This window comes from Phoca vitulina, unplaced genomic scaffold, assembly GCF_004348235.1.
Source record: "Phoca vitulina isolate PV1807 unplaced genomic scaffold, GSC_HSeal_1.0 scaffold1, whole genome shotgun sequence".
NCBI lineage: Eukaryota > Metazoa > Chordata > Mammalia > Carnivora > Phocidae > Phoca > Phoca vitulina.
Window position 1 is genome coordinate 21,900,624 of NW_022589704.1, and position 19,461 is coordinate 21,920,084.

The window sequence follows — 19,461 nt, forward strand, 5'->3', positions numbered from 1 at the left end:
TTTACTCGTTTACTCATTGACCCACCTATTCATTCATTCCTTTACCCATGTTTATTGAATCATTATCCAATGTCGTACACTAATCTTTATGGCTGACTGTAGAATGCTGACATTGGAAGTGGTAAGATAGGTCTAGGTTGAGATTATTTTGGGGTTTTGTATGCCCTGTTTAGAATGTTGAACCTTATCCAATAAGCAACTAAAAGATTTTTAAGTAGGGAAATTACTGATAAGATTTGAATTTTAAGATCATCACTGTTGGGACAGTCATGAGAGGTGACTCTAAAGGGGGCTTCAGAAGCTCATTTTAAGGAAGAAAGCAGTCTTGTGTTCACTTCAAGTTCTCTTGTAGTTTTAAAAATCTCTCATTCCTTTCTAATTAATAGTATTTACAAGCAAATACCTGGTTTGTGTTGGAATTTTATATGTTGTACTTCTTGTCAAGTTTTTAGTTTGGTAAAATAATTAACATTTTTTCCTGTCATTATTTTACAGCTTTGGACTCTTGTCTTGATTTTATGGCCAGTCATTATTTTCATAATTTTGGCTATTACCCGGACCAAATTTCCTCCAAAAGCAAAATCAACATGTAAGTAAATGAGATTTGTTTGTTTCCCTAATTTTGGGATTTTTTTTTTTTTAAAGATTTACTTATTTAGGGGCATCTGGGTGGCTCAGATGGTTAAGCGTCTGCCTTCGGCTCAGGTCATGGTCCCAGGGTCCTGGGATCGAGCCCCACATCGGGCTCCTGGCTCAGCGGGGAGCCTGCTTCTCCCTCTCCCCTTGCTCATGCTCTCTTTCTCTCTCTCTGTATCTCTGTGTCTCAAATGAATAAATAAAATCTTTAAAAAAAAAAATTTACTTATTTATTTGAGAGAGATCAAGAAAGAGAGAGAGAGTGTGTGTGTGCACAGTGGGGAGGGGCAGAGGGAGAAGGAGAGAGAATCCCAAGCAGACTCCTCACTGAGTGTGGAGCCTGACACGGTGCTCAATCTCATGACCCAGGTGCCCCTAATTTTGGGATTCTAGTTAAAATTTATTTTGATACCACCTTAGTGTTTTATTCTAAATTTTTAAATTGTGTTTCCACTTGGAAGTATTTGTATAAATACCTCGCCTGTTTTTTTCTCCAGCATTTTGAATCAGTTAGAAAGGTGAGCCTGTAATATTTATCTAAAAAATTATGAAGCATGTAGGAGCCAAAATATATTTTAATCTTTGTAAAATTTTGACTCATTTATTATTCACCTCATAAAGCTCATTATGGTATGTACAACACAAACAAGTAGCAATCTCAAGCTAGATCATCTTTTACTTTTGTATTGTAGCAGAAACCATAGACTGGTATTTGATCAACCAAACAAATGATATGCAGAGTACTATACAAATCTCTTACCTCTCTTCAGGGCTGGTATGAGTGGTGCAAACGTATCAACACATTTAGTTTGAAAGAACATTGTTTTCCAGTTAGTGCTATTTTAGCTCCATTACTTTGTCATCACCCAGTTCAAAAATGGGCACAATGCCAACTCAGGCCATTACTTTCTTTTGGATCCAGAATGAAGATGCAGGAAAGACTCAGAGAAGTCCTCAAAACTGAGGAGGATGAGTTTTTTAACCCCAATGATCTGATCAGTGTTCTTTTTGCTTTTGTTCTTAAGCTTTGGAGCCAGTTTTCTTGGTAGAGGAGTGAAGGTTAGGTGAGATGCTTGATGTTTCACAAAGCAGTCATCTTCTGAAAAGCTTCTCGTAGACCAAATTTCTGTAAATCAGATTGTATTTCAGATAAATTTTGGTGATTTGCTATATAAAAGAAGATTATACTGAATTATTTGTAAAGAGAATAATGAGCTAGTGACTTTTAAAAATAAGTGTTTTTCAATCACCCAGTCCTAAGAAGTAAGATGACAGCCATGGTGGAATCTTGATTCATACACAATAGAATAATTTGGAAGAGAACATCAGTTCAATTAGTGTAAAGTATTTAAACTCTTGGTACTAGAATAAATAATTCCTTACATTTGAAAAGCACCTTACCATTTCTAAAGGACTTTTGCTCAAGTTATTATGCAGAATTATTGTTGAAATTTTATTAGGTTGTTTATAAAAGCAGCATAATTTTGTTCTCTTCATATTATGCGTATATTAGTTTTTATAACAGATTAAGTCCATTGTATATTGTTGAAATTTATGTATTCTTGCCTATCTTAAGTAGCGTGGACTTCAAAAATAATGCATTCGGCACATAAGGACAAACACTCTGAACTATTCTGGTTTAAGATGCTAATTATCAGTTCACTAACGATAGTGACAAAAGGAGTTTGTTAGCTTCTTTCAACAACTTATTTCTACCAATTTCTTGTTTATAAGGATTTTTCAGTTATGTAATAAGTTCCTCCTACAAAACTTATAAGACAGAAATATAAGGTGTGTGAGTGAATAGTCTTAATTGGTGCTACCTGATGGGATTTAGAGGTTTGTGGAGAAAATCATGGAGAGCTCTTATAGTTCCACTAAATTATGAAGAAAAAAATTGGAAAAACCATGTGATGAGTGCTTCAGAGACCTAATGTTTAAAAGGTTCTGCAAAAACACAATATCCAGAAGGAGATGAATAACCACCTTTTACTATGGTCTTTTGATCATATGCTAATAATAATTAGTTATGAGGTGATTGTCTTTTTGTTTGTGGGTAGGAGAGAACAGAATTATAGGGAAGTTCAAACATTGGAAGTATTTTTGCTAGTCTCTCAGACCTTATAAGACTCAGTTAAAAAATAGTTTATTGTTTTTATTAGAACTTCATGAAAACTATTAGAGGGAAAGTGCCCTCTCACTTTACAGAGGAGAACACTGGGACCCAGAGAGAATGTAATTTGCCAGAATTCAATCATGTGGGATAGGAGAGAAAGGTTTTGGAACCTACCTTTACCTTGTTCTTGAGATTATTGTCTCATATTTTACCCTCTTATACAGAGAGCCAAAATACAAATTGTGTCCAAAATGTCAACTCATCCTATAATCAAGTATAAAACATAATTTTATAATTGAAGGGGCTATCTGTATAACAAATTAGAGAATCTGGAACTAGTATAGATGCAGTTACACTTTTTTCCCTGTCTTGTGGTAGAGAGGGAATAACTCCAAAATGAAAGTTTGGATTCAGGGATTTTTATTCTTTTTTAAAAAAATTATTGTTGTTTTTCTTTGTTTCTCATATCGTAGTGAAAGATTAAAATGAGTTCATAATAATAAATGATAAAAATAAATATTTCTTGATCTCATATGTGCCAGACACTTAGGGAGGTAATGGCAATATTATTCAGTTCACAGTGGAGAAAACCAATGCACAGAGAGATTAAGTAGCTTGACCAGGATTGCACAGTTAATAAGTGGTGGTGTCAGGATTTGAACCCAGGTCAGTCTGGCTCTAGACTCTAGTTTTAAGCTTATGGATTTACATTTCTTGCATCTAGGAGTCAGTCCTAATTTCTCAGGTTCCATTATTTAGGCTTCACAAAAGTAGACTACAAGTTAGAGATTAGGAATATAAACACCCCATCTCTGTCTCTATCATGAAATCAAGAAATATGGGGGGAAGGGTGCATGCCAATGTATGAATCAGAGTTATCCTAAATATTAGTATTCAGTGGAGAATGCTGTTTCTCTCCGACTAGTTCTGCATGAATCACTAGTTGTAATATCGTGGAAACTGGGTCCTGTTTAACAGAGTTAAATCCTTTCTGGGCTACAGTGTCTGTTTCAGTGCTAGTTGGGCAACAGAGAAATGAAGAAGAAACTCCAGGCTACATCCCAGCTGAAACTCAGCTATGGTGAGAAAGGAGTTGTCATCCCGTGGGCACATTCTGCTCACAGAATAGCTGGGCAGATGTGTAGGACTGGTGTATCATTCAGAACAAATATAATTAGTGACTCAAAAGGCTCCCTCCGTAGTTTTATTGACTGTCTGGAGAAGTCTGGATTTTTGATGAGTAAGGAAGCTGCTGCAGTCTCTGCCAAGGTGAGCACCTGTCCTGAGCATAATACTTACTTCTGGCATTGTCTGCCTTCACTTACGCCCTTCTGGGTCGCCACAAACAGCTTCGGTAACTAGCTTCTGCAAACAGTAAGTCCCAGGTAAGGAAAGCTTCCCAAGCCTGGCAGATGGGCCAGGATGCTTCTCGTTCACATAAAGAAATGGGCTAAGACACCACATTTGAAATAGTTCCAACCTCTTAGAATCTGTACATGCAGTGACTTGTCAGGAGGCGAACTTTAAAGCCGAAAAATCATGCTTAGGAGCAAAGACAAACAAAACAAAACACACCCTCCAAAACGCATTTAGACTAAGCCCAGCTATAACATAGTGAGTTATCTTTGTCTCTTTTCAACACGCACATGCCCACAAAGTGCAGGCAAGCAGTTCCTAATTACTGTGGAGCTCACTACCTTTTAAGAACAGAAAAAACCCTGCCATAATGAGATAAGTGGACTCCAAAAATTGCAGTCTTGCCAAATAAGGAGTCACATTTTTATGAAGTTAATGAGAAACAATATTTTCAAGTGGTTGAAAATACCACTAAAAGCACAATGGAAATGATACTGTGTAAGTATGACCATAGCCTGGATTAAACTCCGATTATCTCGAGGCCATCACTTCCTAATACCTCGCCTCCTCCGAAGAGAAGAAATTCAGCCCATCTCACATCTGAAAATGAGCTGGTGGAAGGCAGGAGCTGACTGCTAGTTGTATTACATTCAAATGTGTGCTAGCACAGGGTTATCCTGAACACTACCCATCTGGATGTAACTCCATAGCTTTGGTAAATGCAAATCACCATGACCAGCATGTCTTTTGACCTCCAGAGCATACCTTTTGTCTTCAGGGTTGCGATAAAAGTAATAGTAGGGGTGGAAATTTATTGAACACCTTAGTACGTGTCAGACACCGTGCTGAGTACTTCACATATGTTTCCTTAGTGAATACATCATCTCTATAAACTATGTAGTATGATTTTCCTAATTTTAGGGATGACAAAACTGAGGCACAGAGATGTTAAGTAATTTACCCATAATCACATGGGTACTATGTGCCCGAGCCTGGATTTTAAACAGAGTTTTACCTGCAGATACAGTAGTTGTATTCAAGTTGTGTCCCCCAGCAATGGCAATCCTAAGGTCTGGCTCATTTCAGTTTATAGCACCTCCTTTTTCTTCCTCATACCACCTGTTAGCACTACCATAGATGGAACATGGCTATAAAAGTGAACTCAATCAGCTTTTCTACCTGTCAACAGCTCTAGGAAAAAAATGTGAGAAGGAAGATTGAAATTATTAATTGATGGCTTGTGGGATCCCTGCGTGTTGCTATACCTACAGTCCCTGAATTGTTAAGAGGAAGCTATTGTGTGGTTTTATGTTGAAAGAGCCAATGAGGCCTCTTACTCGTGAGGGTTGTGAAAGTCAGAGGAGCCAGGCTTTTTCTGGCCCTGCTCTTGCTTCTGACTTTCCATGTGGCATGTTTTCAGGGAAGGGATGGCAAATGCATGAGGACAGGATTCCATTCTGGGGTACACCACGCTCTCCAGCATGCTCAGGATTTAACAGTAATAGTTGCACCTATAGTAAATAATTTCCTTTTCTATTTTGATTGGCTCAAAATTAATGCAGGTTTTGTTCTGGGAAGCTCAGAACTCATCATCATTCATCTCCTGCCAGGTGTTGCCCCATCCGATTTCCCCATTCTCACGTGTGCCAGCAACACCATGCAGTCTCTCAGGTTAGAAACATCTGAGTCAGTCCTGACTCCTCCCGTTCCTTCATCTCCCATAACCGCGAGCCTTCAAGACAGAATCAATCTTGTGAAATGGGTCCTGGAGTTACCCCTTCCTTTCCATCCTTCCTGCAGTCCCTTGATTCAAGGTCTCATTGTATTATGCCTGTGTGTCTTCAACAGCTTTTTATTTTGCAGGTGGAGGGGCACTCTGGAAGCCCAGCCTCTAATTCTTCCCATAGTGTATCATCAGATAATCCCTTAAAATATTCTTTGGGTCTATTAAGTTTCAACTCCCCTTTATCCTACTTTCAAGACCTTCATAATCAGGATTCATGCAACTTTCTGTTCACTGTGCTGTGCAGTATGAGGCCTTTGCCTAGAGAGGCAGTGTCCGAATATCTTCCACACACCCCATGCTTGTTCCCGCTTGGACACACATGCTCATGTCTCTTCCTCCTGGTCTATCAAAAGGCAAGCTCACATCTAAGGCTTACCCTTTTGCCTTCCCTGATCACTCAAAACTCCAGTTATTTCTCCTTTATATCTCTCTTGTGGATGTACGGGCTAATGGTGGTTTTTGAATGCTTTATGCTTTAATCTCGACTCACTCATTAGACAGATAGTACATTAATAGCAGAAATCATGTCACAGCGTCATACTAATATCAGATATAGCATGATTCCTACCAGAGAGAACAAAATAAGAATGTAATATATCATTCAGAATTTAGTGCAGTTTGAAAGATATGAGTGATTGGATTATAAAATTCACCCAGAGATGCATAATAATAAAGCTCAATGTGAATCTGATATAGGTAAAGGATAATAAGTTAGCTTGCTTTTGGTTTGGTTTCTACTTCTCAGATCCAGGTAAATCTGACTGTGCTATCAAAAATATCTCTAATGTTAATACTGGGGCAAGAAAAAGGGTATAAAGCTCCATCACTCCTCCCCAGGTAGATCCACCTGGGAATTTCCCTCACAAATACCTAAGAGTTCATGTGAATGTATACAGAAAATTTGTGTGTGGGAGAGATTTATAGTCTGCTTCTTGCCTAAGATTCAGAAAATGTTAGAACAACTTTTGAATTTCCCAGCGAAAGCCCCATCATTTACTTCTTTCATCAGCAAATCAGTAGTTAACAATATTTTTTGGAAACGTTACTGACCCTTTAGATGGCACCATGGAGGTAAACTCTGTGAAACTCAGAGAAATGGAGACTGTGACTATGTCCCCTAGCATTCTGCACCGAGCTGGAGGAAACCAGCAGGAGGGAGGCAATGTGAACATGGCCTGGGCACACTCCTACATAGGGGCAGCTGCAGCTCCTGGTTGTAGTTGCCCATCTCCCCCTGTTCCTAATGTGAAGTTCTGCCATGCTCTCATGCAATGCCAATGTGCACACCCTGATGCCAGATAACACGACAAAAGGATTTCTCAACTAATGCTTTGTTAGGTTTAGTACACAGAGTTGCATCAGAGAGCCAGAAATATCTTGAAGTATAATAAAACTTAATTTAACAAGTAGAAAAATAGGGGCACCTGGGTAGCTCTTGGTTTCGGCTCGGGTCCTGATCTCAGGATGGTGGGATCAAGCCCCACGCTGGGCTCCGTGGTCAGCCAGGAATCTGCTTGAGGTTCTCTCTCCCTCTCCTTTTGCCCACCCACTCCCCTCCGCGTGCTTTCTCTCTCGAAGAAGTAAATAAATCTTAAAAAAAATAATAGAAAAAATAAAGAGTAAAGAATAGCTACTGATTGAGCGGTGGAAGATTTCTTGTCTTTTGGTTTTATTCCCCCTGTCCTTTCTGCATCATCCCTACTTCTGATGATTTACCTTATTAGCTTCCCAGAGGTGACTACCCCACTGACATCGTCTCTGGGGGCCACATGTCTTCTTTTTTTCACTCCTTATCTCTCTCCTTCCCTTCATAAAGAACAGAGGGGCTCCTGTTACTCTCAGGTAGGGACTTCTAGTACTCAAGTCTATATGATAAAGATAAATAATTGATTATTTATAAAATTCTCACAAGTACTGTCATCTCACTTGCTGAGGTCTCCAATATCAGTGGATGTTTCCAATATACCCCCGAAGCTAAGAGCCAGATTTAACAACGTTCAACTTACTCTTCTTTACTTATCTGAGAGCACAGAGCCCAGACACAGGCTCATAGGTGAGGGTCTGGCTCCATGGTTGGCTGACAGTGTGTTCTCCGGAGTGACCGTTAAACATTCTTCTAAGTACCACCCAGGAAATCTGGCATAGGAAACCTTAGTCATTTTATGTTGCTCTCACTGTTCAACTTTTCTCATTCTCTTTGATTAGGTCACATTGTGTCTTTTGCTTTGATAAATGAACCAGTGTATATTTTTAGAGTAGAGCAGCCCTCATGGAAGAAATGCCATAGCATACGATATTCGCTGGTCTTGACTCAGTTAGAATTTCATTGTGGATTCAAATTAGAATGACTTATAACATCTTCACATTAAGAAAAATAAAATCTGTGGTTATTTAAAATAAAATCTTTTGGTTTTGGTTATGTAGTCACATATTTATATGTAAAATTATTATTATTGTCAGAGGCAGTATAAGGGCTTAGAGCACAGACTCCAGATTCAAATTGCCTGGATTCAAACACAAGCCTTGAATAAGTCTCTTGGATACTCCGAGCCTCAGTTTCCACATTTACATATCGAAGCTAATAATAGCACCCTCCTCACAGAGTTATTGTGAAAATTGAATGAGTTAATACTTGTTAAATACTTAGATAAATGCCTGGCACATATTAAGAGCTGTATTAGTGTTGGATATTTTATATTTATATTATTTATAATATTATATAGGTATAGGGTATAACATCAATCATTGAGTATCATTGAGCTAATCTGGCATCATATTATTTGATATAAGAAAACTGAGGCTCAGAAAATTTAAGACTTGATTATAGTTTCACATTTATTCTTGCCTCTGTCACATATTTAAAGGGTACCTGTTATGTCTGCGCTGATTAAGAAAATCATGAGCCCTCAGAACAATCAAATCCATAGGAGGTTAATAAGTGTGTCAGAATCTGTAATAAATAAATATGCAATGTGAAAAATTCCACAGTAAAGATAGGCTCAAAAGCAAATCAGTGAGGAGATAGAGTCCAACAACCTTCCCTGGGATCAGGGCTGGGACTATGGGGATGCTAATGCAATGCAGACTTTGAGGGGTTAGCAAAATCTCAGTAATCAAGATAATCATATTTCAATACAATATTCTAAAATACAAAAATTAATTTTACTACTCATCACCAGATGGGTATTAAAGAGAGCACGTACTGAATGGAGCACTGGGTGTTATACGCAAACAATGAATCATGGAACACTACACCAAAAACTAATGATGTAATGTATGGTGATTAACATAACATAATAAAATTTTTAAAAAAGTAAAATTAAAAAAATTTAAAAATTAATTTTAAAATTCTATGATGAACAAAATGTTAAAATTTTAGATGAAGTCAGGCTCAGTATTACTGACTTTTCTTTTGCCTTGGGCTCCAGTGTGGCTCCCATAGCACTGCCTGTGATATCAGGAAAGGCTTCACAAGGAAGTCCTACATCTTAGCATGAGCTTTAAAGAATGAGGAGGAGTTTGTCAACTAGACAACTAGTGTCTTTGCATTCCTCACAGACAATGACCAACATGAGTGGGGACACAGGACGTGACAGAGTTAGATGTGCCAGGAATTTGGAGTTTGTTTTGTCTGGAAAAGGAGGATTTTTGTTGCAAGTGGGAAGCTGAGGCTATTTGGTCAATACTAAAAGCATTGAACTTTATTGTGGAGAGGATGAGGAGCCATTGGAACTTTTTAGTAAATTAGCTTTGTTTTAAATATATAAGTATAACATATTTATGTTTTTTCTGGTCATAGATATACATGCTTATTATTTAAAAATTAAATAATGTACTATAAGTATGCATATGGTAAAAAGCAGAAGTCCTGCATAATCTTGCCTTCTAATGATAACTATTGTTAACATTTTAGTGTACATTTTCTCAGGCTGTTTTCTATCTATAAACAGATATACTCAACCACTCTACCTTAATCCAAACCATATAAATACACCTGTTGAAAGATGTGGATTACCCTGGGCTTTCTAAACGGGCATCTGGTGGTGGTGGTGGAGGGGATGGCAGAGATGATTAGCTGGATGATGAATGGATGAGGTGCTGTATTGAGTGGAGCCATGAGGACCAGTCAGTCTACAGAACTCCCCTGATAATTTTGATGCAACTTTAAGTTTGAGAGCTACCTTTTCCTTTCTTTTCAGTTATCTTCTCAGTTATCTTGTAAATCAGTTGCATTTTTTTTTTTTTTTTTACTAGCTCACTACTGTGAAAGTCAACCAGGGAATGGATTTAATTCTTTGAATAGTTTCAGGGAAAACTTTGCCGGCATGCCCTGCTTCATTTTAGCACTGGATCTCTCACTGTAATCCGCAGGATGCTAGAAGTCTCACACCATTTTTATGTCTTATGTTGAAGATCACATCTTCAGGACAGAACAGTTGAGGAGAATGCCTCCACTCTGAGAGTGCCATCAGATTGGTAACTAAGGAAGGGAGTGTTCATAATTTCCTGAGCTTGTATGCACATGGGTTTGTCAAAGATGATATCATGAATGTAGTTGCGTGGCCAGTTCCATTTCGACAAGTACTCCACACACTAACATAGAATCACTTGCTTTTAGCTTCATCAATATCAGGAGAATGAGAAAATGTCAAAAATTGTTTTGTTATTTTGAGAATTACTGCCTTGTATTAAAATGGTACAAAGATGCTTGTGGAGGTTCATACTCTACAAGATGTGCCTAGGCTATGAAGAATAGATCTGTGTTTTGTCCTCAAGTTGCTTACGGTCTAACTCTGGAGTGAATACACACACACACACACACACACACACACAAGTTATATCCCGTAATAGCTTTAAAAAAATAAAGTTAAATGTAACCAAAGTAAAAGTGTTAAACATAGCTCTGGGCACAGTGCTTTGCACATAGTGGTAACTCAAATAGTTAGTGATTGACAGTGACATGTAATAACAGTTCAAATACTTAGGAAAAAAGTATTAATAAGTCATATTGGCTATAAAAACTACTGGAAGTTTTAAAAAAGGAAGAGATTGCTGTGCATTAGTGTCATCAAGAATTACCCCAGGACTTAAATTAAGCTTGGAAGGAAAACAAATGAATATGCTGAATATACAACAAGAAGAGATGTGTCCTTCAAGACTGAGGAAGGTCATGATCAAAAACTAGCTAAGGATAGGTAGACTGGATCAGCCAATGGAGAGTGTAAGTGCTGTAGAGTAAGAGAGACCACGCTGCTTCTGATTATGTGAGGCTTTCAACATTAGACGGAGGAGTTTGGATTTTCTCCTATAGGAAAAGAAACAATAGAAGTCTGCGAAGAACTATTTAATTTTTCTTTTTCCAACATGGGAGATAAACTAAGGGAAGTTTGAAAAGGTCTTCCATCATAATTGTTTATCTTCATCCAGATGTTTTTATCATAGGCTCAATTAGTTATCTATTGTCTATAAGAAATTGCCTCCCCGAACTCAACGGCAACAACAGCGAACATTTATTATCCTCCAGTTCCCATGGGTCCAAAATTTGAGAGTGGCTTAACTGTGCGGTTTTGCGTTAGGGTCTCTCATGAGATTGCGTACAATTTTTACTGGAGTTGACTGGCTGATAGCTTGACTAGGGCTGGCAGATCTTATTGCTGACCTGCTTAACAAGTTGGTACCAATTGTAGGTACCAAGTTGGTGGCTTCTCTCCACAGGCTGTTTTAGTGTTTTCATGACATGGCAGCAAGCTTCCCCAGACCAAGCAATCCAGGAGACAGTCAGGCAGATGCTAGCCTTTTTACAACCTAGCCTCGGAAGCCTCCAAGCATTACCTCTACCACATTCTCTTCATTAGAAACAAATCACTAAGCCTGTGCCCAAATTCATGGGCAAGAGGATTAGGTTCTACCTTTGGAAGGAAAAAGTGTCAGAGATCCTATGGGCACATTTTAAAACCACCACATAGACTAACAAGAATCAGTGGTGCAGTAATAGTGTGTGCTGAACATGCTTGAAATATTCAGCCCTACCACAGCAGAGTCATTATTTGCTTGAGGCTATACTACATTCCTAGCACCTAGCACAGTGCCTGCATGTGGAAGCATCATTAAAAACTTTCTAAACGATTACTATTTTGTAGATAAAGATATTTATTTTCAGAGGTTGTAGCGACAGATCTCACTAAGTAAGTGTTGAAGCCAAGATTTAATTTGGTCTTACTACTCAAATCCTCTTTCTACTCCCCATGCTATCTATCAAGCAGAATCATTCATCTCTATTAGAAACACTCACCTTGCTGTTGGCATAGCCAACAGAACCACTCTCTGGAAAATCGCCTGGTACTTAATCGTCACCCAACAAATATTTGTTGAACAAATGAACAGATTTGGTACAACAATACATGAAGGCTAGAGATATGAAGAAATCTGTTCAAACTTACTTACAAGTCAATGGAAGACTGTGAAATACAGGCCAGAATGCTTGCCCCTTGTGCAGGTTATTATTTTGTCCCATCCTATTGAAAGGATGCTATGTTTAAAGTGTAGAAGTGAGATGCGAAGTTTCTGTGTTTTGAGCAGCTTATGATCTGATGACCACCTACGAGGATTCTATGGAGAATTAACTTTATATCATTGCATCATTATTTTGAATATAGTCTCTTTGAGAGTGGGAGTGGAAGAGAGTAGAAATAACTGTGCATCAGCTAGAATTTCTCTCATATGAGTAGTAGTATGCTTCGACATTTAACCCATAGACAAAAGGATACGAATGCATTTGAGTAGAGCATGACATACTTAAGCTCTCACACACCTCTCTACACAACTACTAATGCTATTTACTCTGGCAGAATTTTGTACCCAAATTGAACCTAATCTGCTTTGAAAACTTCACTCACCTCCATTGAATCCTGTTAGTTCTAATTCGCTGTTTTAAGATTGCATGCTAAGCAGAACTCTGAAAACTAGAAAAAACAAAAACAAAGCAACAGAACTTTGTTATAAATCACATTTCTTTCGGAGGCATGCCAAAAGCTGAGATTTAAGGTCTTCATTTTGTTGATTTATCTTTAGTTTTATGTGGAAATTTGGCATTAAATAGATAATCCGGAAGGCAAATGACAGGGATGAGTGAATCTCATAGGCGAGTTCAGTTCTGGGTTATTATGAATCCTGTGCTAACATTAGGTAATGTAGCCAAACCTCCAGAACAATAAGCAGTCAGTTTTTCTGCAATGTTAATGCAAAGAGTATCAGATTTTAGCTCAAATAAAACCTAAAGCAAATGAACAAGAGTGGGATTAGGTTAATGTTAAGCATTAGGAAGGTTGCTTAAGGTATTAGAGCCATGTTTCTGATCCCTACCTTTATTCCATAGATTTCTAGACATCTAGATGAGCACACCCACTGAACACTAAGCTATTCACTAAACAAATACTCATTTATCATAACACTGTGTGGAATCTAAAGGTGAAGAACACAAGCTTTTCAGATAAAAACATCAATAATCAAATTGTGAGGGCAAGACTTACCATACCTGACCCTAAAGCCCATAATCTATTACATAGTCAACTTTGATAAGAAACAAAGAACAACAAATGCACCAATTTTTTTAAATATAATCCTTGGAGGCTAGAGAAGTTAGCAAAGCTTAATATTGTGAGTAGGACTTAATTGGATCCTAAGGAAGACTAATAGGATAATTGGATTTGCATGGAGAAGAATGGGACATTTTTCTTTTTTAAAGATTTTATTTATTTGTCTGAGAGGGAGAGAGAGAGAGTACAAGCAGGGGGAGTGGCAGGCAGAGGGAGAAGCAGGCTCCCTACTGAGCAAGGATCCCGATGTGGGACTCCATCCCAGGACCCTGGGATCATGACCTGAGCCGAAGCCAGGTGCTTAACTGACTGAGCCACCCAGGCGTCCCGAATGGAACATTTTTCAAGGGAAGGAAGGGAATAAACCAAGTTCATGGTGTTGGGATGTAAGGTGAATGGTCTTATTTTGCCTCAGGCAACCTTCCTTGAACCTCTATACTAGGTTAGTTTTCACCCCCACTCACCCCTCCTTTATATAATTGTGATTTACTATGTATGTATTTATTTGATGTTTTTGTCTCTGGTCTCTACTTCATGAGGCCCCTGCCTGAGCTTGTCTTTTCCACCAAATATCAGCAGTGCCTCCCACTAACAGACACCCAATAAAGAAGTTTTCCCCCCAATTCCATTAGATGCTACTGAGAAATGAGTTTGAATGGGTGATATAGGTCCTAGAGACCCAGAGTCTCAAATACCAGAGTGATGCCATTAGGATGCCCTTACCTGATAAGCAATAATGACACATGGTAATAGGAATATTGTGTTTTGTGTATATTAATCAAATAGCATAGAAAGGTTATATCAGGGTGAGTAGAAGGCTGGAGCAAGAAAAAGAATTACACATTTATTGAAATTACAAAAAGTGGTGGGCATTGTCACTAACACAGCTGATGAAACAAATGGGAAAGAATGAATGATATTAGGAAGAGTAAGTAGGAGATGGTGAAGACTGGGTTTGGGGGACAAAGGAATAGTTTGAAATAAAAGAGCTCTCCTAGTTTTTAATCTGGGATAATGAGAAACTTGAATAGCAAAAACTATAACAACAGTAATGATTCCTTTATACAATATTGTCTTTTAATTATTGTAAAAATCTTGAGAGATTCATTATTCTGATTTCCATTTTACACATGAGAAACTCAAAACTCTTAGGCAAATTGAGCCTACTGATCAAACCCATGGGCCTTTGGTCTGGGTGTTCAATTCAAGTCCCATTTCAACCTTTGTGATCTTGAGAAGTCACTTGACTTCTCTGAGCCTCGGTTTCTTCATCTATAAAATGAGGATAATCAAAATACCTATTTCATAGCATTTTGGAGAGAGTTAAATAAGATAACACATCTAATGAGATGGCATGTATTAAGTTAATCTGTGATATCAAAGAAGAGCAAACCTATAGTCTACTGATGTATATAGTAAGTGCTCAATAAAAGATTTTGATTAGATGGCTCGTCCAAGATTAAACAGCTAGTAAGTAAAAAAGCTTGTGACTTGCACCCAGGTGTTTTGATGTATTTGTTATACACATCTGTTGCTATTAGGGAAAAAAAATAAGGCACAAGGATAGAGTGGTGAAAATATTAGTTGCTTACTAGCCGAAGGACAACACTTGTTTATTGCAATCCATGCATTAAGAAGTACTCATCTGATGTTTGAAGAGAAAAAGAAAACCATGGTTCTCACCTTAGTTCTGCCAATCTAAATTATCCTAAGATTTGGGAAAGGATGTAAATTGCTCTTTGGTTTCTATGCTTATGTACTAGATTGTATATGTGAAATTTTGCCAAGAGACACACTAGATAAAAGTCCTCTTAATGCTAAATTAGTCCTATAATCTTCAGCAACAACCACTGTTAATGGAACTTGTTTCTCTTTGTGAGTCTGCACTTTAAAACTGAAGGCAATAAAGATGTTACATCAACTGTTTATAGTTGAGAAGCCAAGTACTTTTTAATAGAACCAATGTTTGAAAGAATTCTACTCCCTCCAGTAGGCCCCAGACAGCAATCACACAGGAAAGGGAAATTGATGAGAAAATGTTTCTGAGAGCAGAAATATTCAGAGGCTTTCTGGCCTGCACATTCATTTGTAAAAGATAGCCCTTGTTTTACTATCATATCCTTGCTAATATTTGTCTTGATTTCCTTGTGTAAGGGGGTTCCTGATAGTTTTAGAGTATCAATAATCACTGTTTTCATTTTGAGATGTTCTTGTCCCATTCTTTGGAGAAGGCACACGGATATCACAAAACCATAAGCAAGAAAAGATTATACAGTTTATAAGAAACCTAGATGAGCGTAAGTAAGGCTTAGAAAAAAAAGAAAAGAACAACTTGAACTATAGCTAAAAAGAATCCAATCAATCCAGAGTAGGTATTCATTCACTTTAGTTATTCCTATCATATCTCTGGGCCCTTGTTTATACAGTAGAGGTCTGAAGTACCAAAACCTTCTTTGAATGTGTTCCAATCAAGATTTGATTTATTTTTTTCTTTTTAAATTTGTTCCAACTCTCCCAGCTCTTTCAGTGTGCATGGACCTTAGCAGATGCTCAGTAAGTATTTACTAGATGGATGGGTATAGGAGTGCTTTATGGAACTTCTAAATCAATGCATCACAGAGGTTTCCCCCAAAATACCAACTCCCTATTTGCTACTAAAACTCATTTGAGGAGCCACTGTGTTACATCACCAACATCATTCAGCATTACTAATAACCAATGCATGATCATAACTAGGAATTAACAAACTTTTGTCCAAGAATAGTTTTCTCCGTTCTCATTTCCCTTTCTTAAATTTCACCTCCTCCCATTTATTAAAATCCTGGTTTGCACTGATGACAAATAACCCCAAACTAAGCCTCTGACAGCTCTGTTTCCAAATCTCCCAGTCAACTCATGATAAATGTATCTAATCCAGATCAGCTCAAGCTATTGAAATATAATGGCTTTTCATTATGGTAGAGTAACCCAATTGCAATACCTAAAGAAAAATAATTAAGGAAATGTGGGTTTGTTAGAAGTGTTCAATAAATCTATTACTAACTCCCTTTTCTTCCCTTTCTTCCAAACTGGCCATTTCATAATGCGGGGAATGGATCCCCCATCCTCCGAGTCATCCATAGCAAGAAAATGGTACCATCCTTTCCCTTCACTTTCATTTCCTTCAGTTACCAAGTCCAGTCAGTTCTTCTTCCTAATGAAACTCTTCTGTCTCCATCTCCACTGCCACTGCCTTAGTTTAGGTCTTCCCCCTGTCTCTTTGCTAGGACTACAGCACCTTTTTATCTGGTTTCTGCACCCCTGATCTCGCTCCCTTTGGTCTATCATTTATACTGATGCCTGTTCTTTTTCTTTTTCTTTTTTTAATATATATATATTTTTAATTTTTAAGTAATCTCTATGCCCAAAGTGGGGCTTGAACTTACAACCCTGAGACCCAAAGTTGCGTGCTCCACCGACTGAGCCAGCCAGGCACCCCTGATGCCAGTTATTTTTCTAAACACATATTTCCATGCCAGTTTCATGCTTAATATCATTCTGACTCAACATTACTTTTGGGATAAAATCCAGACTCTACCACATGGCACCTAAAACCTTTTATGTTCACGCCTAACTCTCCTGCACCCTCTCTGGCCGTAATCCCGTCCCTATCAGTCACAGCCATGTACTTCACACCCCAGCCACTTTCAACAGACTACAGGAATTGCTGCCATTATGTTACAAGTGGGTTCCAGAACATCCAATCATGTAAAATGCCTGAGCCTGTTTTGCAAGGATAATGAAATGACCTGGTGAGCCAGTTGCTGTATGTCTGAATTCAAGTTATTGCATTATCATGGAGTTTTATTGTACTTCAGTCTTCTCAAGGGCTTTCTTACATTTATGCCTTTGCATATATTATTTCCTCCTTCCCTGTCATTCTCTCTGCGAACTCCAACTTGTCTTTCAAAACTCGTGGCAGGTACGGCCTTCTCCACCCCCACCTGCCCACTTTACCTTCTGCCATAAATTATATTAGGAGTCCAAATTTCATACTTTAGTACCAAATGAAGTGCATGACCCTATCACCATAGCAAGTATCATGCCAATGATAATTGTTTGGATACATGCTTGTCTCTTTTCCTTTATCTTCCCGAACCCCTCATCACACACACACACACACACACACACACACACACACACACACCATGCATGCGCACACACCATTTAGGGTAAGAATCTTATTTTTCATATCTATATTTGCTCTAAATACTCAGCCCAGTGGCAAGCACAAAGAACAAATTTATAATCTAAATGGAAGCTAAAGATCTGCATTTGCAGTAAACCATTTGAATAAATATTTGCTGCTTCATGCTTTCTAATCTGTTAGGAATATCCTAAGCTGGGGCACCTGGATGGCTCAGTTGGTTGAGTGTCTGGCTCTCAGTTTTGGCTCAGGTCATGATCTCAGAGTTGTAGGATCAAACCCCGAGTAGGGCTCTGCATTCAGTGGGAAGTCGACTTCCCCTCTCCCTTCCCCTCTGCCACTCCCACTGCTTGAGCTCTCTCTCTTTCTCTCTAAATAAATCTAAAAAAAAAAAAGAAGATTCTCTCTCCCTCTCTCTCTCTGCACCTTGGCCCTCTCCACTCCCTCCCTTAAAAAAAATATCCTAAGCCAATTTGGCCATTCATGATCTCATTAGGTTCTTCTTCATAGATAATATTAATAATTGATAACTTGAGATAAGTGAGCCTATGGCTTTCCTCCCTCACAATCTCTTTGGTAACATTTACAATGACAAGTCTTGCAGTTTGCCATCCATAAAAACATTTATTGGCAAGCATGCACAAAACAGGTCACATGAACCTGTTCATGAAGTTCCATTGAGTCCCAGTTCCTTGTCCTTGCAGGCACTCTACAAAGGCCTTCCTGGAAAGGTGCATTGGAGACGCGTGCAACCATATGTCTAGCAACAATGGGCTTAGCCTAGGATCACCTAGTTACTGCTGGAGTACAGGGTTGAATGGACTCCTAGACCACATATAAACTCCAGAGGGTATTCGGACCCTGGGTTTGCTGATCTTCACACCTTGTTCATGCAAAGGTGGAGGTACATTTATAATATTTTCTAGCCAAGCCATGTTAACTTCAACACCACTCATTTCACCAAATGAAAACTTACTTCTAACACCTCTTACACTTCCTAGCACATTCCAGGCCTGCCTGAAATGAAGGCAGGAGAAGCATTGCCTTTGCAGAATGTCATCCTAGCTCAGGTCCTCCTAGAGTTTCTCATTTAGATTTAATTCTTCCTGGACTGTGTATCCCTGATTTGGGAACTCCAAAAATTAACTAACAGTCTCTGGATTTTAGGTTAGAATTAACTTTAAAATTAATGGATAGTTGCTAGGTTAAAATTAAGAAACACACTTAACCCACTGTATCCTAATGTATTTTAAAATGAAGTATCAACTCTGTAGTATTAATTAACTCTTGGATCTTATGGGCGATCACACTGATTTTTGTCAGCCCCCTCCTAAAGATGGCACACAGTAAATGGCGCTGACAGCAGTGAATTTTGGCCAGAAGGACTGGTTAACTGAGCAAATACTCTTTCCTGGCACAGCCTAAAACATTTCCCATCCCTTACTCCCTTCTGTGTTCACCTTCAGTTGTGATTGCTCTCTCATTGTCCTGTCTTCAACCCAGGGGTTCAGACCTCTTCTACCACCATTTTTACTTTTTAGGTTTTACATTAAAATTATATAATGGTCTTTTCACTCATATTTGAGGTCTGTCAATTACATAGTATTGTTTGATCCTTCAAGTGCTTATATGTTTAATCTCCTTGTAGAAGCCTATTGATGCTTTGTCAAACATTACTGCCCTTCCTCCTGCCTTCTACTTTCCCTTCCCTGTGGCAATAACTCTTTGTAGCACTTTTACTTGCACATAGAAAGTGCTAGAATGTCTATAGAATGGATGAGTGACA

At 38.3% G+C, this 19,461-nt stretch overlaps 1 protein-coding gene across 1 annotated transcript in view; it reads left to right on the top strand.

Moving 5' to 3' along the window:
- Positions 1–19,461, top strand: part of ABCA12 (ATP binding cassette subfamily A member 12) — a 167,568-nt gene that overhangs the window by 13,731 nt on the left and 134,376 nt on the right. Inside the window, exon 2 of the mRNA XM_032413454.1 lies at positions 496–589. Within this exon, the coding sequence (XP_032269345.1) occupies positions 496–589 (94 nt within the window). The remainder of the gene's footprint in view (positions 1–495; positions 590–19,461) is intronic.